The following is a 25,859-nucleotide window of genomic DNA, read 5'->3' on the forward strand; positions in this document are numbered from 1 at the left end:
GTATAGACTGGCTTCTCATTGATGGCAAATCTGCAGTGACAAACACCACCTTGCCCAGTACTCAGAAGGTTGCACTAAGCCCTTCACAGACAAGCATTACTCCCACACTCAGGTAGTAAATAGATTTCCTGTGCCAGATCCACATGTGCCCCCTAATCCTCTGACCATCCCCAGGAATCAGTTACAAAGAGTGTTCTGCCCCCCCCCCCTCTCCACCCCCATCCCCCTGTTCATCATCCATTATCATCTCAAACTGGACCAAGTTAATCATATGCTTGACCAGGGATTCCACTACTTATTGTTGTGCCTGGAAATGAAGGACATTCTACCAATAATCATGCCCATTTCTCCCAAAGTGGTATTCCACTGCCTAGCCAGTCTACACCTTATGCCACAATGCTCATATCCCTACGGAAGACCCAGGTGCAAGACTTGTCCAGTGTATCCTACTCCATTCCTGTCACAGGCATATCATATCAGAGGGAGAACCACCTATGAAACCATCATATTTTATACCAGTTCCACTGTAATTTCTGCACAGTGTTCTACATGGGCGTAATCACCAACCATCTGTCCACCCAAATGAATGGCCGCTGACAAACTGTGGTCAAGAGCAGAGTTGAGCATACAGTGGCAGGCTGAGCGCAACATGCTCGACTTCGATGGATGCTCCACAGCGCATGCCACTAGATCCTTCACTCAGCACCAGCTTGTGTAGGTTACATAGATGAGAGTTGTCCTTGCATAACATCCTTCAAACCTGTAATCTTCCTGGCCTTTATCTCAGCTAGCCTGTGCCCGACATCCACCTTCATCCTTGTCACATGATTGTAACTTCACTCATCCTTCGCTCACACCCTCGTCTCCACAGTCTCTCTCTCTCTCTCTCTCTCTCTCTCTCTCTCTCTGTCTCTGTCTCTGCCCAATCTCTCCCTCCTAATCCTCTCCCTTCCACAGTGTGCTGTTCACAACTCTCATGCCAGTGACCAGAAAAAGCTTATTAGTGCCACATTCCTATCCACTGCACTTGCTGCCTCTTCTTCTCAGTCATCAGCCACCCTTACTCAGCCCTCCCATCCACTGCCCTCCTTTTTTCTCCCCTCGTCCACTCCACTCAACAAAAGCACTGACACCAGTTGGACTGCAGTCTGGCACAGGCGTATTTAGTATTACCATATCAGCATCATACTAATGTCTCATAACTTTCATTTATGCCATTTATATCAGTCCATCCCATTGTAGGAGATGCAAACTAAACAACTCTTGTTAACAATGGAATGGTTAAAGATGAACATTCATTTTATAGTGGCAGCATTGAATTGATGGATACCCGTTTCCTTGGTAGTAGTTTCACTAGTAGTAGATGTGGACAGCAGGAATTTCTTTAATCCATTTATCCATGTTATATACTGCTCAGTGTGTGAACTCTATGGTCAGTGAGTATATTTATTCATCTCAGTTTATATTTGAGCCAAAATACATCAGTAGCTAATCTATGTAGATGCGACATTAAATATTTTAAATTCCATGTGATTTTCTTTTAGGTGTGGTGTTTGGAGAACACTAATTATTTTGCTGTTTTGTTCCCTTCTAGTGGCTTCCATTGTCCCCAGATGGCCGGCTCCAAGTTGGGGATTTTTGTCTTCCAGTAATGGTGGAACATCCACCACCTAGATATTCCTACATTCCACCTGACGTGCTTCTACCTGGTACTAAATGGGTTGATAACCATAAGGGCATCTTTAGTGTTGTTTTAGAAGCTGTTTCTTCGGTTCATACTCAGGTAACACACAGTTATACTGCATTTGATATTAATGATAGATTTCATTATCTTTGATGTGAATTTTCATTACAAACAAATTAATTAACTTTTAGGTAGTTACATATTAAGTAAATGAGTACATCCAAAGCTATACTTCATAGTATTTGTCTGATAGTTAAGAGATCATGGAGTTTGTTGTACATGTAAGCAAATAATGAGATGAACATGAGATACATAATGAGCAAATAATCATGTGGCAATGAATGTTTGAGAGCATTTGTTCCCTTGCATGCATATTTCTCATTGTAGTTTGGTCTAGTAATTTATTTAGTGAGTAAATATCACAGAATTTATTTCGTTGCTTTCCACACCAATGGTAGTGCACACAGCCTAACATACTCACATAATTCAGCAATTTTTTTTTTCCTTCATTCGCTGGTCGTATAGATCTATATGTACTGTGTTCAAGCGGAATGACTGACCTGGCAGAGAGGGCTCTTCACATATTTATTTATGGTGGAAGTGAGACAGAGATAATTTTGTAATCTTCACTGATGTAAATTTCTGTTGGCATTTTGATCTTACTAAAAAACTATTACAAGATTTATTTTGCTTATACTTCACTAACTTTGGGTTGTGTCCTGTTCATATACGCAAATGGTTCCCAGTAATTTCCTAAACCTACAAAACTGTAATATTCAGATCAGTTTTTTGGTATATGTTATAGATTATTGAGCAAATTTTTGAAAGATTGTGGAAATAACGTTCTTAGTCGTGATGATTCATGTAAGAAAAGCAAAGAATGACCAAGTTAAATGTTTACGAAAGATAATGTTAAATATATTAGTTAGGTGGTGTTGTGTACATCACTTGTGTTTTGTAGAAAAATGCAGTGGAATGATTCTACTGCAGTAGTGTGTGTGTGTGTGTGTGTGTGTGTGTGTGTGTAAGTAATTTTCTGTCTGTCAAAAAAAAAAAAAGTGAATCACCCAGAGGTGGAGGAGGAAATGGAAGGAAACCTCATGGGTTGAGAGGGTACGTGATGCTATTTCAGTGATAACAAACTTGAGTCAAATTTACAAAGAACTTGGCAGTATGAGCCCACTTATGATGTTGCACGCCCTAGGCCTCGATGAATGCACCAGCTGTGGAGAATGTCACACAGACATTGTATCCTCTTCTGGCCCTCATCTTCTGTAACTGAACTGGTCCTTGATATCCTGGATACAGGAATTGAGATGGAGTTGACGTTTGAGCTGGTTCCTCACACATTTTGGGGACAGATCTGAGACTCTTGCTGGTCATGGGAGTACCTCAACATCCCACAGACAATTCTTAGACACACTTGCCGTGTGTGGACGATCGTTGTCCTGTTGAAAAATGGCACCATGGCAGTGTCACGTGAGAGGTAACACATGAGGACACAGGGTCTCCATGACATACCGTTGTGCCATCTGAGTTCACCCAGTCACTATCATCTTTGACCTAGTCATAACCAGTGCCTTCCCACACACTAATGCCAGGAATAACACTGCTGTGCTTCTACGAAACATTAACTCATTCCAAGTTAACAGCATCCTGCATATGGAACTAATTCAATAGTCTAGCTGCTGCTAGTCTCTGACTGATGTTGCAGGATGATGCGGGGTGCTGCATGGAGCCCATTACTTTTTTTCAGATGGCGATCCTCCGCTGTAGTGCTCAGACACCGTCAGCTGGAACCTTGGTGACAAATGTCTGTCTCCACATTGCCATACAGTCCAACACGGGACGCTTTTACATCTGAATGTCCCACAACTCTGTATATTGCACAGTTTGACCAGCTGGTCAAATGGAGACCCACAATGAGTTTCCTGTGAAACTATGTCGGGTGCTGATAACACTGTCTCACATGTATGACATAGTTCACGCAACTTGACTGCTAATAACACTAAACATAAACATCACAAATGCACTCTGATGGCTATTTTACATGTCACACAGAATTGCAGTGCTTAATCATTTACATACCCTTCAATGATGTTAACATGTACATAGACATCTGACCATTCCTTTTGAGTTCTTCACTTTTTTTTGTCAGGCAGTGCATATATAATCTAAAAATTTAATCAGTATTCTGTGGAGGGTGGGTAACTGTCAAGAAGAAACATTTTCATTTTGTGTTTGAAGTTATTTTGTTTGTCAGACATTTTACACCATTATGCAGTAAATTCAAAAACTTTGACTTATCAAAGTAAACTATTGGGAAGAGCAATGAAGGTCATTTTCCATCCGTTATTGTATAGTAAGTATTATTATTGCTTTTGGATAGTGGCAAATCATTTATAACAAAATTTTATATCAGATAAGATGTATTGTGAAGCTGCATTTAAAAACTGGCCTCTTTAAACATACATTTAAAAAATGATGATAAATGAGTGTGTCATTATTAATATTGTTCAGTTTACTAGACTGAAGATTTTTATTTCTGAATGTTGGGTTGTGCCTGGATCTTATAGCATAAGACATTGTTCACCTCCAAGACTTACTGCAGAATGAAGTGCTAAAGTTATTGAACCTCGTTCAAAAATCTCTGTACTGTGCTTATCCTACTTTAAATTTTCTCCTATATATGCACCCAAACACTTAGGCAATTGAGCCTTACATATCCACTCATAACTGTGGTGTCACAGCCAGACACCACACTTGCTAGGTGGTAGCCTTTAAATCGGCCGCGGTCCATTAGTATACGCCGGACCCGCGTGTCGCCATTGTCAGTTATTGCAGACCGAGCGCCGCCACACGGCAGGTCTAGAGAGACTTACTAGCACTCGCCCCAGTTGTACAGCCGACGTTCATAGCAATAGTTCACTGACAATTACGCTCTCATTTGCCGAGACGATAGTTAGCATAGCCTACAGCTACGTCATTTGCTATGACCTAGCAAGGCGCCATAGCATTTGATATTATTTTATATTGTGGTTATAACATGTACCGTCAAGAGAGATGTTCTACAGTTGTGGATTAAAGTTAAGTATTACATCAACTACGTACTTTATTTGTTACTATTAATTCCTTTAACTGTTCCAGACCTCACGCCAATCTGCGTGAGCTTAACGCGTGCCTTTCGGCTTCCTCTCATTGTGACTTGGCTGTCTTACCAAGTCACAACAATAACCATATACCTCACTTTCTTTTAACTCAACTTTGTGCATTTTATTGGTTAAATATGATTCCATCAATTGCTTGCCACACTTTGAAGTCCGTAAAATTACTCTGCATTATGGATATTTTAAATATTTAGTATAAGACCTGACTTATTATTTGAGGGAATCTCATGAGTATTAAATTAAATAATATCATCTACATCAAATGAGATCCCTCAAGCTGGGACACAGCTGAAGAACTGAACCGGTGCTTCACATTACCTATAACCACATCTGAACCGCAAATGAAATAGAGACTCTTTGATTACTACATGGGAGTAAATGACTGTAGCCATGAAAATTTCTATCTAAAGTGTGTTACTTGCAATAGTGATTTTGCATATACCTCACATCTCATCAGCAATGCGTTATATCTGACACCAAGAAGTAACAATGGTGGCATGTAGTGTCAGGTGTCCCCTAGGGTTTGGTATTGGTTCCTATCCTCTTTTCATTATATGTCAGTGATGTGTCATCAGTTTCGTCCTACTGCAAATACCATATGTATGCTATGACCTGCAGTTTTATCCAAGTGCAACACCAATAAATCTGAAGATAGCCATCAAAAATCTCAGTACTGGCCTGTGTGCACTATCAAAATGGGTACAGAACATAAGGTTAAAGCTCAACCATCCAAAACCAAATCAAGACCGGCTGGTAATTCTAAGTCCATTAGCTTGAAAATCAGGTATCCCAATTATCTTTAACTCTAAATGGGACATATATTAGGTTCTCTCCCTCAGCAAAGAGTCCAAGAGTAATAATAGATTAATATCTAAATTGGACTGAGTACGTAACTGCAGGTTGCAAGAAGACTTCAGCATCATTCCATGCCCTACAAAAATATAAGAAGCTCTGCACTCTTGATCTGAATAAGAAACTTGTATAAACACTTATACTTCCAATCATTGATTACAACAATGTTATCCTGCAGGGTCTTTCTCAGGAAAGCTTATGGTGCCTGGCACTGCTTATGAATGCCTGTATTCAATATATCTGTGACGTATGACTCTTTGATCATACTTCACCATCATATGCACAGCTATCCTGGCTGTGTGTAGACAGGTGCAGAGATTTCCATAGCCTGTGTCTTCTCCTATGTCTTGTCCGTATACACTGTCCCTCATATTTCTGCTCAACCTTAGCGCTCTTGTCTGCACAACATGGCAGAAACACCCATTCCTGTCAGAGCAAAATCCTTTCTGTCCCACTCAATTGTGCAGCCACTTTCTCGAGGCCCTTTTAAGTGGCAGGAACCCAATTCTTATATTGAAGAACTGAATAACATATCTAGCTTCAGAAGACTGGTGACTACCATTGTCCCTGTATGCACTCATTACCCATGTACATCCTCATTTCCAGCCAGATCTTCTTCGTTTCCCAGTATTCTTAGCTGGTGCATTCTCCATAAAATCTTTTCCCCACAACTCGCTATATCAGAAAACAAATGTTCTGAACACTTATTATTATTATTACCACCACCACCACCACCACCACCACCACCACCATCGTAGTCATCATCATCATCATCATCATCATCATCAACATGTGCAACTATATTTCCCACCCCTGATAGGGTGCTTGAAATGCCAATGCTTTGGACACATCTTCCTGTTTTATGAACAACCTAGTCTGTATAGACTGTGGTAGGCTGCTTCATGAAAACCCGCCATGTGAGCAACCACCATTCTGTATCAGTTGCAGAGATGAACACCTCACCATTCTCCAAAGTGTTCTACTTTAGTTGAGGAATGTAACATCCAGGAACTTTTAAGCTCTGATCATCTCTCATAGAATGAAGCCAGGAAAAAGTGCAATTGTTTATATCCTGTGCCAATGGTATTTGAATTTTGTCACTACTGTGGCCAGATCATTTGCAGTACCTAGATTAATTACTCCCTCCATTTCCTCAGTGTCGATCACTGGTAGTCACTCAAGTAAATTAATCCTTATGGGAGATAGGCCTTGCTCTGTTGTGGTTCCTGCAGCACCCTCTTCGGGGACTTCAATTCCCTACACCTGTCCAGAGCAGCAGTATCCTCCTCTGGCATCTATATGTGACAGTGCTCCTTTTAGGAAACCCTCTGCCTGGAAATCTACAGACCACCTACCCATCACCAGTCAGTGACTGAAGGTGCCATTCTCTGCGAGTCCAAGGACTACCCACTCCTCTTCAGTTCCAACCACACAACAGATAACCTGATCCTCTAAATTAGTTGCATAGAAAAGGATATCCATAACGTGATTCTTGATAATTCAGTGCGACTGCATTGGGTATCCTGTCATATGCCATAAATGCAACAACTAATGTCTTATTCTGTGATCTGTGTGGCTCTCTAAGAAATGCATTACACTGATGACCATTCTCCAACTCTTTGAGGTTTCTATGTCTGTTAGAAGAGTACCAGCCCCGAGAGAGCATCTGGAGGGCTCTGTACATAGGTTCAGACGGATGTCAGTAATCTATTCCGAGGACCTAAAGTTAGTCATCACCATGACCTTTTGGCATCTCTTCCTTTCAGCTTTCAGTTGTTCATGAGTATCAGTGGTCTACCATCATTTACTCTGACGGCTCTAAAACCAACGATAGAACGGTATGTACTTTTGCAGTCCATGCCAGTCATGACCAACATTAGTTGCTGGGAGCATGAAGTGTTTCTTTCGCCGAGTTTATTTTATTTGTAGCAGTTTTCATAATTGGCAAATAAGATCAGGTCTGTAGTGCAGTGAGCATACATTTTGTTTGAACATACATTCCCCCCTCCCCAAGATTGTCACATCAAGGACTAAGATTATGTAAGCCTTCAGTCAGTGCTTAGTAAATAATTGTTGCATTTAATTTGCAACAGTTGTTGCAGTAGAGAAATTCTGTACATAGAAAACAGCACATATACACAATAAATTATGCATTTCATTTGTTTAATCTGTAGTTAGTTGTTGTAGTTTACGAATCTGTGCTGCAGTGAGTGATACCCCAGTCTATTGAAATGTTTACTGGAAGCTTTTATGACTTATTCCGTCCATTCTACATAATTTCTGCATTCGTTTTTCAAAGCAAGCAATTAAATCGCAATACCTAAGAGTTCCCCGTCTTCAAGTGCCAATGTATTCGCTATGAAGACAGTTCTAACTGACATGTCTCGGACATAAATACTGGGCAGTAATATTGTGCCATTCTTGGCCTTGCACTTTTGTACAGTGTATTGACACAGTATTATTGCACAATAAATGTTGCGTGTAGAGGGCCTTTAACAGGCAGTCTCTCTCATCCTGGGGGAATGCGCACTCCTCCTGACACTCCACGCCAAGCATAGTACTCCTGATTTTTGCCTGTAATGTTGGTGGATGACATTTGGGCAGTTAGACTGGTTTTTTGTGTCCTCCAAGGAAGTGATATTATTCTCAGCTCTGATGTTTTAAACAGCATTCAAGGCTGGGCTGACATGGTTGGGATGCCTCACATTGCACATTAGGTCTGGGTTGCCCTCAACCTTGCCTCCTTTGTCAGTTGCCCTGGTCATACTTCTTTTTACTGTGCTTTTAATTGCTCGTAAATGTGGTAAGCCCCTTTTTTTCTACTGCACTCTCTTTCAATTTTTTTAGGACTGCCCCACATATAACATTTCAGTGAAGGCAAGACCTTAATGTTTTGTTATCTGTGATACTAGTCAGTGTTGAAAGAACAGTTAAACAAGTCCTTGCGCTTTCTCAGAGAGAGAAGATTCTATTCCCATTGATGACTGTATTGGACTGATGGTGGAACAGTTATGGGAGAGACCCCTCCCACAGCATGCTAAGCCCTGGGGAACATTAGGTTGCATCTACCCACTTAATGACTTGATTTCTTCCCTCACCCTATTTTACTGTTGTTGGCACTACTGGTGTTTGTTATGTATCTAGCCCTTTCACTTTTACAATCATGGGTCTCCTCTCCAGCCAGGTAGAGGGAATTACTTATTCTGTTACTCTCTAACTGCAACATCGGCTTGCAGAAGGGATCGGGCGTGGTGTAGGTGCCTCTAGCCACATTTGAGTCCTAGGGAACGCTTGTCTGCTTTCTGGTCTGCAGATCAACCCAACCCACATTTATCTTTCCTGCAATTGTTTCATATTTCTGGCATGAATATTGCTTTTAGTTTCTTGATTTTATCAGTCTTACATACTATCACAGTTCGATCACATTTCTAGCTGATAATTCCAGATGGGCTACCTGTGAACAAGAGATTGGCGACTTCGCCGCTTAGTCCCTTAGCCCCACCAACTAACCAACCAACAACCAAGTGAGCTTTTATTTTGTAGTTCATTCATAATTTCTTCAATTTCAAAAGTATTAATCATTGAAGTATTGAAAATTTGTTTCTTTAATATACTATCGTGCTTTTTGTTCAACTACCTACATTATTTTCCCAACAAAACATAAGAAATTATTTATTAATGAACTGCAGCTAGTCAATTTTCATTTATGTAACAAAGTTACCTGTATTTTATGAAAATAAACGATAATCACTCTTCATTAAGCTATTACATTGCATTATACAAATTCATCACCTAAATCATTGATGTTTTTTTCCACTGTGTAATTATTTGTTCAAAAATATGTAACTATATGTCAGAAACCTGCACTAAGTATTTGGCATGTGAATAGCTCTGTTTTTGAAAGAAGTAGAAATTATTTCTCTGTGGTGGAAGAAATGCATACCTGTGCAACGAGCGGTTATAACAATTTCCTTGAGTTACTGCAACATTTTAAGTACATTATCAGTATGTTTATTTCTGAATGTAGTGCAGAACTCGTTAGAAGAAAGTGTATAAGAACTAAAATGTTTCTTTTGTATAATATAGAATAATAATACACACAGAGAATGTTTTAGTGAAAACACCGAAATGATATTAGTACTATTTTAGGAGGATAATGCCTGACATTCTACTGTTAGTGACTACATTACTGATTATGTATATCTGAATATTGCCTTCTTTAAAATGTAAGATGACAATGAATTTCATGAAGTTAACAGTTTTTATTTAAGGAGTGTATTGGTTTTGTTACAGGATAAATACCTAGACAGGTTCTTGAATCTGTGTAGTGCTATAGAAGAAAGAAATATTCCTGTGCGATATGGTGAAAATTTAGAGAGTGAACTAAAATCAAGGTAATTGCTAGAAAGGAGAGTTATTTAATTGTTTGTCTTAATCTGTTTTGTTTTTATTCAGTAACTATACTTCAAAATGCAAATATTTGTTGAAAGAGTGACTGTGTGGTGGAAACACATCACTTCTGCAGCCATGTACACACTGAACTTGAAAGATGTTTTCAAAACATGTTTACAGCTACTGCTTGAAAACATGTTTCAAAATACGGGAACAGTTATCCATAGCAGTGGCAGTACAGATCAAAAGAAACAATGTTTCAAGCCAGCAGCTACCACATGTCACCGCTGCACGGCAGTAGTATACATTTATGTACTGTGTTGTGCCATCTGCTGTGTAGAGCTGTTAGGTGTTATGTTTTCACTTGCTGTATTAAGTTTTTCCAGAAAGAAAGAGATGGGGGTTATGGAGTGGACAAGGCAGCAGACTGTCAAATTGTTATCGTTATAGCAGACTGAAGACTGTTTGTGGAATATATGAAGCAAATAGTACAAGAATAAGAATAAAAACCAAGATACTGTGCAGAGAGTTGATGCTACATATTGACATAGACTGTGTGGAAAAGAAAGTAAGATCACTTGTCATAACTTGCGGGGAAACTTGAAAGATAAGTTAGATGTGCCAAGAGATTTTGGGATTGAAGCCAGACGATATTGACGTTTTACCTCAGTGTAGTGGCTGACAACCAAGCAGCCATCTTCAAGTGACATTTACAGCTGAAGATTGCTAATTCAGTTCACTGTGTTTATACCAAGATTGGTATGTGCATAGCTCTTGATTGCACGATCAACCTTTGTCGAATTAAGCACCCTCTGTCAAATCTTGCTGTGTATGAGGTTTGCTGGCATCTACATACATCTACATCTATATCTATATCTATACTCTGCAAACCACCGTGAGGTGCATGGCAGAGGGTGTATCACATTGTACCAGTTATTAGGGTTTCTTCCTGTTCCATTCATATCACATATATGTACTAATTAAAAAAAGGTATATGGCTTGTGAAACAATTGATTTGCACTTATTGCTCTATTATTATTATTAAACTAGCTTAGTGTCTGCTGATTCACTTGTATAGGCTGTATGGCCTGCAGAATTTTTTTGTTTTTATTTAATCGAATTTTTATGTTGTTCACAAATTGCAACAACTTCTAAGCTTTTCACATTAATTAAGGCCATATAAACATGGTCTTCTCCAAATTTACTTCTGACCAAACAGTGATTCTGGTAGCTGGACACCATAGTTTTGGTTAATCATTCTTTTTGTGTTCTTGTGGAGATATTTCCATAGCAACTTTCATCCCCTAAAAAATATTTCTTTATATTGAACCAGGAAGTGAAATACCAATTTTCATAAATTTAGCTTTAAAACATTTTTAATATAACAAAAATTTGCTTAAAAATTTTCAAATCCTGTTGCACTCCCTTAGGGCTTCAGTTTCCAGAAACACTGAAACGTAATTTTTTTTGTTTCTAACCGAGAAGCCAAATTCTACTTGTCATAGGTGTAGCCTTAAAAATACTTTAGTAGATCTTAAGTAATTATTTATTTTCAAACAACTTTCGTCTGCTATTTTACCCCCTTAGTGGTTGAGTTTCCGAAAATACTGAAACATGTATTTCTTTATTTCTGACCGAGAAACCAAATACCAATTTTTGTAGGTCTAGCTTCAAAATTGCCTTAATAGTGATATTTTTTCCCCTGAAATATATAATGGAAGCTTCTGACGTATTTATATTCTGTATAACCCCACTCTTACATTCCTGGATTTAATGTTTTCCCACCATTTACGACATTTTTTTTATCATTTGCATCAAATTTCCTATGTCCACAATGTTAAATTGCATCTGATTTTGCATCAACATATTTATAATTTTCCCATGATTTACACATTATGAAAAAATGTATGTGGAGAAAAAAATGACGCTGGCCATCCAGTAGTGTTTACAAATATTATGTGGTTAAGTTTCTTGACACCATGGCACTCTACTCAGTGGATTTGAACCAGTAAATGTGTAAAAGTTGGAACAATTCATGCTGTATCTCCCGCCATTGCCAATCTATACTTGGCAGAGTGGCTGATAAAGAATAACTAGGTTTGTTCGAACAAAGATATCATGACCACTCACAACCATTTTCAAACTGTCTGTACAGTGCAAATGCAGTTTCATGATTGTTGTGATCATCGTGAAACCTTTGTCAAACCATATTTAGCATGTTTTGGCATTTGGCCACTTGGAGCACTAGTTGATATCGTCATTCACTTTGCGTTGCTCAAATTTTTTTAGTCTAAACACAGTGCTGGTTATGTACTTTTCTCATTCTGAGCAAAACATGTTTCGAGAATTTATTCTTGTTGTCAAGTGCAGTATTTACATATGTATTTTTTGTGATGTTACATAAACGAACAATGTGAGTGATAATTTGTGTGTGTGTGGTTTTCCACATAACTGAGGAGGCACAGAACCTGATAAACTCAAATAACATGACTACAATGCAAGAGATGCAGAATAACACATATTCAAACACCACACATTATACTTATGTACATAGTTGCACTTGACAATGAGAAAAAAATTCTCAAAATGCGTCGTGTTACGCATGAAAAAAATACATAACTAGTGCAGTATTTCATTATTTAAATAATGAATGGCAACTACAAGCTTTCGAAAACGTAGATTATGATGTATGAAACTGGGTCGAACATTCCTACTTCCCAGACAATTATCAGTTCCAGTTACATTAGTGGTTTTTATTAGGTATTAAACCTTTATGAGACAATAAAAAAGCCCCTGACAAGTTGTTTGATGCCTGTTATCTACATATATCATACATAAGGTCAAAAATGCAAGGGGGTATCCTATTCATAACTTTTACAGCTTAAAACGTTATTTCCCACATTTTACTCCATTTTTTTTTTAAGTCCCTTGAAAAGTGTAAAAGCGGGGTTTCACTGTAGCTTAGAAGTGAAAGGAGTGAAACAGTTCATTGAATAGTGGAATAGTTGAACTGTTGACAGGTGCATGAAGAGGAATGAAAACTTTGCTAGTTTTCAGATAAATCCTTTTTTGGGCTAGAGAGTGTGTGTGTGTGTGTGTGTGTGTGTGTGTGTGTGTGTGTGTGTGTGTGTGTACTACACACACACACACACACACACACACACACACACACACACTCTAGCCCAAAAAAGGATTTATCTGAAAACTAGCAAAGTTTTCATTCCTCTTCATGTACCTGTCAACAGTTCAAGAGGCAAGAGGCAGCAGGTACACAGGATAGGAATGTAAAACACAAATGCCTGAACCGGTGATTTCATGTAGCACATGATGATGGTGACATGTTGGAGTGGATTGGGATGATGTGACAGAACAGAGGAAAGGGAGATTGTAGGGTAGAGGATGGGGGGTTGGATAGTGTAGATTAAGGTGTGGAGCACCCATGGAAATAGAGCATGTTGTGCCAATGGGTGGCCTACCCTGCTCTTGTACATTATTTGTCAGTGGCCATTCATTTGAGTCAACAGTTGGTTCATATTCATGCCCACATAAAATACTATGTAGAAACGATTGCAAAGTTGGTGTATGACTTTTACAGGTGGCCCTGCCTCTGATGGGGTAGGAAAAGCCTGTGACGATACTGGAGTAGGATTTGCTGAGTGGGAGAATTGGGCAGATCTTGCACCTGGGTCTTCCACAGGGATAAAACCTATGTGGTAAGGGGATGGGAGTAAGAGTGACATAGAGATGGACTAGGATATTGTATAGGTTGAGTGGGCAGTGAAATATCAGTTTAGGAAGGTTGTGAAGGAAGTTGAGTATTAGGTTCCTTATTAGCTGGCACAATAATATCTAGTTGAAGTCCTGCTCCAATCCAGGATGATATTTGGTGATTTTGGGAGGGGGTGGGGGGGTGCTTAGTACGCTGGTTCTTGGGGCTTGTGGGAGGTTTTTCATTCTGTTGGTTTTTTTTTTTTGTTTTGTCTCATCTCATACCTTTTATCTTTTATATGCTTTTAGTTTCATATCACCTTTAAAAGCCTTATTCATAATCATTTTAACTGTCGTGCTACTCATAGCCGCATGACAGATAATATGTTTCTCAACATTTGTAACAAGCTAAAACCATGCTTCAGACTGCAATGACACTCAGATCATTACTTTTTATGGGCAGTTCACCACCCGTTCTATTTTGCCTTTACATGTCACAGCCCAACTCAAAGTTTCAACCTAAAATTAATTTTTCTCTGTAACTTTCAAATGTTAGTACAGTGTCCCACATTTTTGCTGTTTTGTCTGTGCTTCTGCATCTTCATCTACATGACTACTCTGCTGTTTATGCTTAAATGCCTGCAGAGGGTTTATCAGAGCTCTTTCACATACATTCTCTACTCTTTCAGGCTCTAACAGCATGCAGAAAGATGAACACTTAAATCTTTCCGAGCGAGCTCTGATTTCTTTTTTTTTATTACAGTGATTGTTTCTACGTGGGTGGTGTCAACAAAATATTTTTCCATTCAGAGGAGAACATTGGAGATTGAAATTTCATGAAAATGTCTTACCATAATGAAAAACAGCTTTGTTTTAATGATTGGCACCCCATCTCATCCATGACACTCTCTCCTCTATTTTGTGATAATACAAAATGAGTTGGCCTTCTTTTAAATTTTTTGATGCCCTAGCAGTACTCAGCAGAGGATGGACAAACATGGTGTAGGCATTTTCTGTAGTAGACCTATTGCATCTTCTGCCAATAAAGCACAGTCTTTGGTTCACATTCCTTCACAACATTATCTATGTAATCATTCCAATTTAAATTGTTCGTAATTGTAATTTCTAGGTATTTAGTTGAATGGACAGCCTTGAGAATAGTGTAATTTATCTGTAACTGAAATTGAATGGATTCATTTAGGACTTGTGGATTAACTCAGACTTTTCATTATTTATGGTCAATTGCCACTTTTCACATCCTACAGATATCTCATCTAAACCATTTTGCTATTGGTTTTGATCATCTGATGATTTTATTAAACAATAAATGACAGCATCATCTCCAAACAATCTAAGAGGGCTGCTCTGATTGTCTTCTAAATGGTTTTTATAGATTAGGAACAGCAGAAGACTTAAAACACTTCCTTGGGGAGTGCCAGATGTCATGTTTGTTTCAGTTCATGACATTCTGCCAATTACTACAAACTTTGACCTTTCTGACAGGAAATTATGAGTCCCATTGCATGACTAGGCACAAAATTTGCTTAAAGACACATGTGAAAAATAGTATCAGAAGTCCTTTGGAAATCTAGAAATATGGAATCAGTTTGAGATCCCATTCGATAGCACACCTTACTTTGTGATAATAAAGAGCTAGTTGTGTTGCACTAGATGATACTTTCTAAATTCATGCTGACTGTATGTCAACAGATTGTTTTCCTTGAGATAATTCATAATGTTCAAACACATTATATGTTCCAAAATCCTACTGCAAATTGATGTCAATGATATGGGTTTCTAATTCATTGGACATCAACGGCCATGCTGAGGTGGACACACTGGTTCCCATCAGATCACCAAAGACAAGCACTGTCAGGCATTGCCAATACTTGGATGGGTGACTGTCCAGGTAAGCTGTGTGCTGTTGACATTTTGCCCTTTCCTTTGTAGTAGAGGAAACAGCAGGGGTAGTGGTGTGGAGTCTCTGATGACCAGTTCCTGTGCCAGATGTCCTGGATTCAACTCCAAACCTCCCCACAGTGTCCCATAAAGTGAGGGCATGTGACACTGTTGGTAATCATCTATCCTTCAGATGGAGATGTAAGCTCAGCTGCCTCCTTGGTTCTGTTTGAGAGGAGTAAGCTATGTGCTGACACCAGGTTTCACCCTCTCCCTTCTCTGTTCTTCTCCAACACAAACATGATGATAGACCACACATACTCCCACTGCAGTCACTTATGCTTACCAGATACACTTACGCACACAGCTCTCATACTTGGCAAAGGAAAGGTACCTGCAGGCATGAAGGATAGGGAAAACCTTTCCAATTAGGCAGCTGAACCTGCCGATCAGGGTCTCCCATCCATTCATGCCATGTGACTTCACTTTTATTCATCAGATTACTCCTACTTCCTTTCTTGAGTATTGGTGCGACATTTGTAACTTTCCAGTCCTTAGGCATGGATCTTTCATTGAGTGAGCAGTTGTATATGATTGTTAAGTATGAAACTATTATATCGGCATACTCTGAAAGGAATCTAATTAGTATATAATCTGGGCCAGAGGACTTGCCTTTATTAACTGATTTAAACTGCTTTGTTGTACCAAGGATATCTACTTCTAAGTTACTCACGTTGGCAGCAGTTCTTAATTTTGAATTCTAGAATATTTACTTTATCTTCCTGAGGGAAGGAATTTTGGAAAACAGTATTTAGTAACTCTGCTTTAGTGCCATAGTCATCGATAACATTATCATCACCACCACACTGTTTTTTGCTACTGATATACTTCACGTACAATCAGAATCTTTTTGTATTATCTACAAGATTTCAGGAAAGAGTTTTATTGTGGAAACTATTAAAATGTCTCACATTGAAGTTTGTAAAAAAAATTCAAACTTCTGTAAAACATAGCCAATATTGGGATTTTGCATTCTTTTAAAATTGGCATGCCTTTTTTGTTGCTTCGGTAACAGTGTTCTAACCTGTTGTGTACCATGGGTGGTCAGTTCCATATCTTATTAATTTATTTGGTATAAATCTCTCCATTGCTCTTGATACCCTTCATTGAATTTAAGCCAGATCTGCTCTACATATTCATAGTTAGTTGGGAAGGAATGGAGGCTGTCTCTTAGAAAGGCATCAAGCAAATTTTTATCTGCTTTTTTAAATAGATATATTTTGCATATATTTTTCATGGGTTTCAGTGTCTCAGTTTTCAGTCTTGCTACGATGACCTTGTGGTTACTGATACCTGTATCCTTCAAATGCTCCCTATTTGCTCGGGATTATTTGTTGCCTTTTACACTTTGGATGGTCTCCTGAACTGATTATTCAAAATAATTTTCAGAGAAAGCATTTAGTACAATTTCAGATGATGATCTATGCCTAACACTGACTTTGAACACACATTTTCACCAGCACATTGAGGGTAGACTGGAGTCACCACCATCTATAATTGTATGAGTGGGGTACTTATTTGAAATTTTGAAATGGGACAAGTATCCACTGAACTTCTTAGCAACTGTATCACCTGAGTTGGGAAGTCAATGAAAGGAATCGTGTATCATTTATTACGGTTGTCAGGTACAACCTCTAAACTCAGAGGAACAATCTACTTCAATTTCACTACACAATAGACTACTTCTAACAGCAACATACATGCCACTGCCAACTGTATTTAATGCATCCTTTCTGAACACTGTTAGGTCCTTTGTAAAAATTTTGGCTGAACTTATCTCCAGATTTAGTCAGCTTTCAGTACATATAATAACTGGTGCTTCAATGCTTTCTATTAGTGCCTGAGCTCTGGTTTTTTTTAAACTCTGCTATCAAAATTTACTACTATAATACCTATGGTTCCTAGATCAACATTGTCCTGTGTTTGACCTGCATCCTTTGAGATCTGCATCTACATCTACCTGGATACTCTACAAATCACATTTAAGTGCCTGGCAGAGGATTAATTGAACCACCTTCACAATAATTCTCTATTATTCCACTCTTGAATAGTGTGCAGAAAAAATGAACACTGATATCTCTCTGTGTGAGCTCTGATTTCCATTATTTTATTGTGATCATCATTTCTCCCTATGTAGGCAGACTTCAACAAAATATTTTCGCTTTCGGAAGAGAAAGTTGGTGATTGAAATTTCATGAGAAGATTCCACCACAATGAGAAACGCCTTTGTTTTAATTGTGTCCATCCAAAATCATGTATCATGTCTGTGATACTCTCTCCCCAATTTTGCGATAATACAAAATGTGCTGCTCTTCCTTGAACTTCCGTAATGTAATCCATTAATCCTATTTGGTAAGGATCCCAGACTGTGCAGCAGTACTCCAAAAGAGGACAGACAAGAGTAGTGTAGGCAGTCTCTTTAGTAGATCTGTTACATTTTATGTGTTCTGCCAATAAAATGCAGTCTTTGATTTGCCTTGCGCACAACATTTTATATGTGTTATTTCCTATTTAAATTGTTCGTAATTGTAGTTCCTAGGTATTTAATTGAATTTACGGCCTTTAGATTTGACTGATATATCGTGTAAGTGAAGTTTGATGGAATCCTCCTAGCACTCGTGTGGGTGACCTCCCACTTTTCATTATTTAGGGTCAATTGCCAATTTTCACACCATTCAGATATTTTTTCTAAATCATTTTTCAACTTGTTTTGATCTTCTCATGAGTTTACTAGGCAATGAACACCAGCATCATCTGCAAACAACCTAAGACGGCTGTTCAGATTGTCTTCTAAAACATTTATATAGATAAGGAACAGCAGAGGGTCTATAACACTACCTATGGGAGTGCCAGAAATCACTTCTGTTTTACTCTATGACTTTCCATCAATTACTATGAACTGTGAACTCTCAGACGTGAAACCAGGAATCCAGTCACATAACTGAGACTATATTCCATAAGCACGCAATTTCACTACAAACCACTTGTGTGGTACAGTATCAAAAACCCTTTTGAAAATCTAGAAGTATGGATGAAATTTTAAATCCCTTGTCAATACCACTCAACACTTCACGTGAGTAAAGAGCTAGTTGTGTTTCAGAAGAACGATGTTTTCTAAATCTGTGTTGACTATGTGTCAATAGACCGTTCTCCTTGTGGTAATTCATAATGTTTGAACACAGTATACAGGGTTATTCTAAATGATGGACCCGTTTTCAAAAATTCACCTGTATTCAAGTACAAATCCAAAATGAACAAGCTTTATACCAATGAAAATAGGAAGTTTCAAAGATTTTGGCGGGCAGGTGGTGATGGTTTCAGAAGCGGCCAGTAGAGTTCGCGCTGTAATAGGGCCATCATTCTGTTTCACTGTCAGTTGTGAGTGAGATGGCGGTTGTGGCGCTCAAGGTTTTCTGTGTTCTTGAGTTCGTGAACAGTGAGTTGCAAATTGCAGTGCAGCAGGCATTTTGTACCAAATTCGGTATTCAACTGCCAACTCACATAAGTGGTAGCCATAGGTTTAAGCAGTTTAAACAGACTGGGAGTGTGTGCAAAGCAAAAAACACAAGCGGACCACGTGTGTTGGAGGATGATGTCCGGCGGATTCAAGAAAGTTTTGTGCGCAGTCCCAATAAGTCTACCAATAGAGCCAGTTGAGAACTTGAAATACCCCAATCGACTGTATGGAAAGTTCTGAGATGGTGTTTGATATACAAACTATATGGATTATAACTTGTGCAGGCTCGTAACCCCAATAACAAAGAGAAACTTCTCGTATTTTGTGGTTAAGTTCTTGCAAAGATGAAGGATGATGCATTTCTACAGCGTGTAATTTTTAGCGATGAAGCAATGTTCCACCTTAGTGAAAAAGTCAACAGACACAGTGTTCGCATATGGGGTTTGGAAAATCCATATTCACCATTCCAACATGAAAGAGACTCACCGAAGATCAACGTGTTCTGTGCCGTATCCTGTACAAAGATTTATGGACCATTTTTCTTTGCAGAAAGAACTGCAACAGGAATCAAGCACCGGGACAGGTTGGAAGTTATGGAAGATTCCCAGGACTTCATTTTCCATTGAGATGGAGCTCTGCCCCATTGGCACCATGATGTACACGGCTTTTTGAATGACTCCTTCCCTCAGCTCTGGATCGGTCACAGGGGACTTGAGGACCTGGCTCTACACTTTTGGCCACCAAGATCTCCTGATCTAACACCCTGCGACTATTTCTTATGGGGTTGTGTGAAGGAAGCTGTTTCTGTCCTGTCTCTACCAACCACACTGAATGATCTGCGGAACCGGATAACTACTGCCGTGCACTCAGTAACAGCAGATATGCTTTCACATGTGTGAGACGAGTTTGGCTATTGCATCGATGTTTGCCGCACTGCCAATAGTGGCCACATTGAACATTTATCACATTTCTCATTATTAAATAATAATTAAAACTAATTGATTACAAATTATTAAATTTATTAAATTGATATCAAACCTCATGGGGAAAAAACTTTGAAACTTCCTCTTTTCATTGGTATGAAACTAGTTCATTTTGGATTTGTGCTTGAATAAATACGAGCTTTTGAAAGTGGGTTCATCATTTAGAACAACCATGTGTATTCCAAAATCCTGATGCATATCAACGTTAATGATATGGGCCTGTAATTTAGGGGATTACTCCTAGTACCTTTCTTGAATATTGGTGTGACCTGTGCAACTTTCCAGTCTTTCGGTATGGATCTCTCATTGAGTGAGTGGTTTTATACGATTGTTAAGTATGGAGCTATTACATCCGCATACCCTGGAAGGAACCCTATTGGTATATGGTCTGGAACAGAAGACTTGGTTTTATTAAGTGATTTAAGTTGCTTCACTACTCTGAGGATATCTACTTATAAGTTACTCATGTTGGCAGCTGTTCTTGGTTCAAATTCTGGAATATTTATTTCATCTTCTTTGGTGAAGGAATTTCTGAAGGCTGTTGTTTAGTAAATCTGCTTTTGCTGCGCTGTCGTCGATAGTACTTCCATTGCTATCACGCAGAGAAGGCATTGACTGTGTCTTGCCATTAATATACATTACATACGACCAGAATCTCTTCAGATTTTCTGCCATGTTCTGAGGTAACGTTTCATTGTGGAAACTATTATAAGCATCAGGCATTGATGTCTTGCTAAAGTTCGAGCTTCTGTAAAAGATTGCCAATCTTGATAATTTTGTGTTCTTTTAAATTTGGAATGCTTTTTTTGTTATTTCTGCAACAATGTTCTTACCTGTTTTGTATACTGAGGGGATCAGCTCTGTCGTTTGATAATTTATTTGGTATAAATCTCTCAATTGCTGTCAATACTATCTCCTTGAATTCAAGCCATGTCTGGTCTCTACATAAATTGTTAATTTGGAAGGAGTGGAGATTGGCTCTCAGGAAGGCATCAAGTGAATTTTTATCAACTTTTTTGAACATGTGTACTTTTCATTTATTTTTGGAAGATTTGGGGATTACAATAGTCAGTCTCGCAATGACAGTCCTGTCTTCATTAATCCCTGTGTCCGTTTTGATGTTCATTATTAGCTCAGGATTATTTGTTGCTAAGAGATCAAGTGTGTTTCCACAACCATTTACTATTCGTGTGGGCTCATGAACTAAATGCTCGAAATAATTTTCAAAGAATGCATTTAGCACAATGTTGGATGATGTCTTGTCTGTACCTCTGGGTTTAAATGTGTGTTTTCGCCAACATATCAAGGGTAAACTAAAATCACCACCAACTATAATTGTATGAGTCGGGTACACTTTTGAAATTAAATTTAAGTTTTCTTTGAACCATTCAGCAATTGTATCATCTGAGTTTAGAGGTTGGTAAAAGGATCCAATTGTTATTTTATTCCGGTTGCCAAGAATGACCTCTGCCCATACTAACTCACAAGAACACCCTTTTTGTTTTTCCCAAGACATTCTAACACAAGACACACTCAGTCCATTCCACACAGCCTCGCCACCCTTGTAGCCGCCTGACGTGTGTAGTGGGCTGCTAACCGATTAAATGGGACGCGATACCCCACCACTGTGTGGTGCAAGGCAAGTAATCATGAGCCTACATGGTTGCAGAACCATCTCAGCCTCTGATTTAGACCCTCCACTTGGTTCTGTGCCAGAGGTCTGCAGTTGGTCCCGTTGATGATGCTACAGATGGTGAGCCCTGCCTTTAACCCATGAGCAAGAATGTCAGTCTTTACCATTTGAGCTAGCCAATTGAAACCAGAGTGTGCTTTTCATGGCATCTGGAAGGACCAATTACACATATGTGGTGACTGCCCCCAGTAAGCTCACAGAGTACCCACTGAAAAGGGTTCCATTATGTGTGTAACACTGGAGCTCCCAGCTACCAATAATCCCACCCTCTGTGACTGCCCGGATTTTGCAGGCTGAGAGGGTTCCTCTAAAACAGGACAAGCAACTACATATGTTACAACCTGTTTGTCAGAACAATTTGGGAAGCCTTTCAATTGGCCCCCTGGAAAGTGTTTTGCTGTTTGATACACCTTGGGACAGCCTCCCAGTCAACAAAGAGTGAGGGATCAGTCTCAGTTTGGGCAGTAACCAGGTTATCAACAGTAGTGGTCCAGTCACAAGACATGTAAGGTGTGCTGGACATCCCTTAGATCCTTACATATCCCCCCTCACTGTGATGCCCTTTGGCAACAGCCTCAAGCTGTGTGACTGAAGCCAGTAACACCTGGAGCTGTGAGCGGAGGGTCACCAACACGGCCTAGTGGTCCAGTCACAAGATATGTAAGGTGTGCTGGACATCCCTTAGATCCTTACATATCCCCCCTCACTGTGATGCCCTTTGGCAACAGCCTCAAGCTGTGTGACTGAAGCCAGTAACACCTGGAGCTGTGAGCGGAGGGTCACCAACACGGCCTTCATCCAAACACAGCAATCACAGTCCCTATCCACACTAAAACCAGTAGAATTCTACATTGCACAGTTATTAAAATGTGAGACTGTACCTAGTGAACGCTCAATGTTGCAAGAAATTTAGGAATTAAATTATTAACCACACAGGTAATTGAACATAAGTCATTATTGTTTGGAGATCATAAAAATAATTAACAAAAGAACGCTGTACTTGCTTGTTCTGCTGCAGGAACAGAACAAGGTGGCTTGGTGACAAGTGTAGTTTCTTAGATAGCTGACGTGATTTTCAGTCCAGTTTTGTAATAATTTCACAATTTTTCGCAAAGTTCACGTGTTAAACAACAAAGATTGTTGCTGCAGTGATTGATAGTGTGTACCACTTGTGCAATCTGTTATTTTACAGCTGCAAGTGATGTATTTGAGAGAGCCACTAAATAGCCTGGGAAACTTTATGCACTACCTTCATTCTATGGCTACATGTGTTTTGTAGTTTTACATTTTATTGTGCAGTTTTCACTAAAATCTGCTTAATTTGTTTTAGCATATTGGAACTTACCCATTCAAAGTCTGAACCATTGGTCAAATTCCTGCCAGTTGTAATCAACAAACTTTTATTGCTAATGGTGAGACCTCCAACAGTAGCTGGGCAGATTCTAAATGTCGGTCATACTTCATTTGAAGCAATGGCAATGCTTGTAAGAAATATCTCGGTATGTATTTCATTTTTTCTTTTAAGTATGTGTTTAAGATGTAGAATGAACCTGTGCAGAACCAACAAATAGTTTCAAAATGTAGTCCAGATATTTATTTCATTCTTATGATTTTTTGGTCTTAGGGTTTACTGCAGCTGAAGTCTGTGGATGTTTCTGAGAAACTGAAAAATAATATTGTAAAAGTGTTAAATTTTTTAAAAGTTAACAAAACAAATAGAAAAAAATGTACAAAAGTACACAGTAAAACATTCTTAAGTTATGATATCTCAGAAATTGTGTTTAATGTTTTTCATTTCACCTCAAAGTGAATATCTATTTTATTATGTACATTGTGTCTTTACTGGTTTCAAAATTGTGCCCATTCAATTTCTATTTTTACATTTTTATTGTGTATTCTTAAAGTGCTTGAAATGAGATTTAGTCTCATGAAAAATATAGGTCTCTAACTTTAAAATGGAATATTCTTTGTATTTTTAACATGGTAAGAATGAAGAAAAATTTGTTAACATCGAGTATAGATTTAAGTGTCAGGAAGTCATTTCTGAAAGTATTTGTATGGAGTGTAGCCATGTAAGGAAGTGAAACATGGACGATAAATAGTTTGGACAAGAAGAGAATGGAAGCTTTCAAAATGTAGTGCTACAGAAGAATGCTGAAGATTAGATGGGTAGATCACATAACTAATGAGGAGGTATTGAATAGAATTGGGGAGAACAGGAGTTTGTGGCACAACTTGACAAGAAGAAGGGACCGGTTGGTAGGACATGTTCTGAGGCATCAAGGGATCACAAATTTAGCATTGGAGGGCAGCGTGGAGGGTAAAAATCATAGAGATGAATACATTAAGCAGAGTCAGAAGGATGTAGGTTGCAGTAAGTTCTGGGAGACGAAGAAGCTTGCACAGGATAGAGTAGCATGGAGAGCTGCATCAAACCAGTCCCAGGACTGAAGACAACAACAACAACAACAACAACAAGAATCATTTTACTGAATTGTGGAAAAATCGATTTTAACAATTATTGTTTACATTCTTAAATTGCTTTTTGTAGACTTTCATGAGGCCTACAAATCATTAGATTACTTCCACAACATTCCCTTTAAGAGTGAGAACCAAAACTTAAAAACTGGCATTTTACACTGAGACTCTATTTATTCTTTGTCATGTTTAATGTTATTCTGCAACATTAGGTATGGTTTCCTGGAGGCAGTCAGACTTGTGTTCCAGAATAATTTTATGTACTATAGTATCACCTACCAAACTAGTTCCTTGGAAGTGGAGAAATACATCCTACAGAAGATATATTAAAATCGTTAAAGAAAGTCCCCTTCATGCATAAACAAGCATATGTTGAATGGATAACCCTGTTTTTATGATAATATAACTCAAATTGTGAACAACACCATGTCAGAGTAGAAAATAGAGAAGTGGGGAATTGAGAAGGGCAGTAACTACCAGAGACTGAGATGACTGTGGCAGTGCAGGATCTCTATGACGAAACAGAGTCCCTGTGTTCAATTCAGATCATTTTAATTTTATTTCTACTTTTTTTGGGAGGGGGGGGGGGGGAGGCAAAGATGTGAGGAGGGAGGTGTCTAGTTGGAACAGACTGTGAAGCCACCATTGAGTTTGACATTCTACTGAGCAGTTCGTATTGCAACTTAGTGATAAAGTGTGCTTGTTCCCAATTTGACAGAGGCCATTCATGTGTTTGTGAACTGTGGATTAGTAGTGCATACATAAAAAAACCAGGCAGTGATTAGTGTGAAGTTGATAGCATAGCTGCTTGTGGAGGTGGCCCTGCCTCTTGTGGCACAGAGTGTAACACTATCAGGAAATAAATGGTATGTTCTACGTGGCTAATCAGGAAATGCCTTCACGTGGGTCTTTCATGTGAGTGAGACTCCCGTGGTAAGTGGGTGGAAGCAGGAATGGCATTAGGATGGACAAAGATATTTCTTAGGTCAGGCATGTGGTAAAATGCCACTTATGGTATTTAATCCTTGATGGAGATTTGGTCTTGGAAAATGTGGCACATTGAGTGACCTAGACTCTCATTTCCTCTGGTTTCTCTAAAACATATAAGTGAAAACAGGGATGGTTTCTTTGAGAAGGGGCAAAAAATTTCCTCCTTAATCTTTATCCTATCCAAGTTTGCATTCTGTCTTTAGCCCACAAGTTGGCTCATTGCATACTTTGTACACATATAAAGAATAGCTGTCTGTATGTTACCAAGGTAAATATGTTTGAGAAAAATCACAATTTATTCTTAGTTTAATTAAACAACATTAAAATAAACTCACATTTTATGAGCTAAATCCCTGCTTAATTAAACAATAATAAAATAAAGTTTCATTCTATCACTCTGATGCAGCGTACGAGTGTTACCCCCAGTGATGAAACACTCAAAATGTTAAACAGCTCAGTTGCATTAGATCACAGCCAGCTGCATATTCGATTGCTA

At 38.7% G+C, this 25,859-nt stretch overlaps 1 protein-coding gene across 1 annotated transcript in view; it reads left to right on the forward strand.

The window, feature by feature from the left end:
* LOC124555399 (dedicator of cytokinesis protein 7) overlaps window positions 1-25,859 on the forward strand; it is a 258,351-nt gene that overhangs the window by 97,712 nt on the left and 134,780 nt on the right. Inside the window, exons 14-16 of the mRNA XM_047129295.1 lie at window positions 1,595-1,783; window positions 9,997-10,097; window positions 23,226-23,394. Of these exons, the coding sequence (XP_046985251.1) occupies window positions 1,595-1,783; window positions 9,997-10,097; window positions 23,226-23,394 (459 nt within the window). The remainder of the gene's footprint in view (window positions 1-1,594; window positions 1,784-9,996; window positions 10,098-23,225; window positions 23,395-25,859) is intronic.

Source organism: Schistocerca americana, chromosome X, assembly GCF_021461395.2.
Source record: "Schistocerca americana isolate TAMUIC-IGC-003095 chromosome X, iqSchAmer2.1, whole genome shotgun sequence".
NCBI lineage: Eukaryota > Metazoa > Arthropoda > Insecta > Orthoptera > Acrididae > Schistocerca > Schistocerca americana.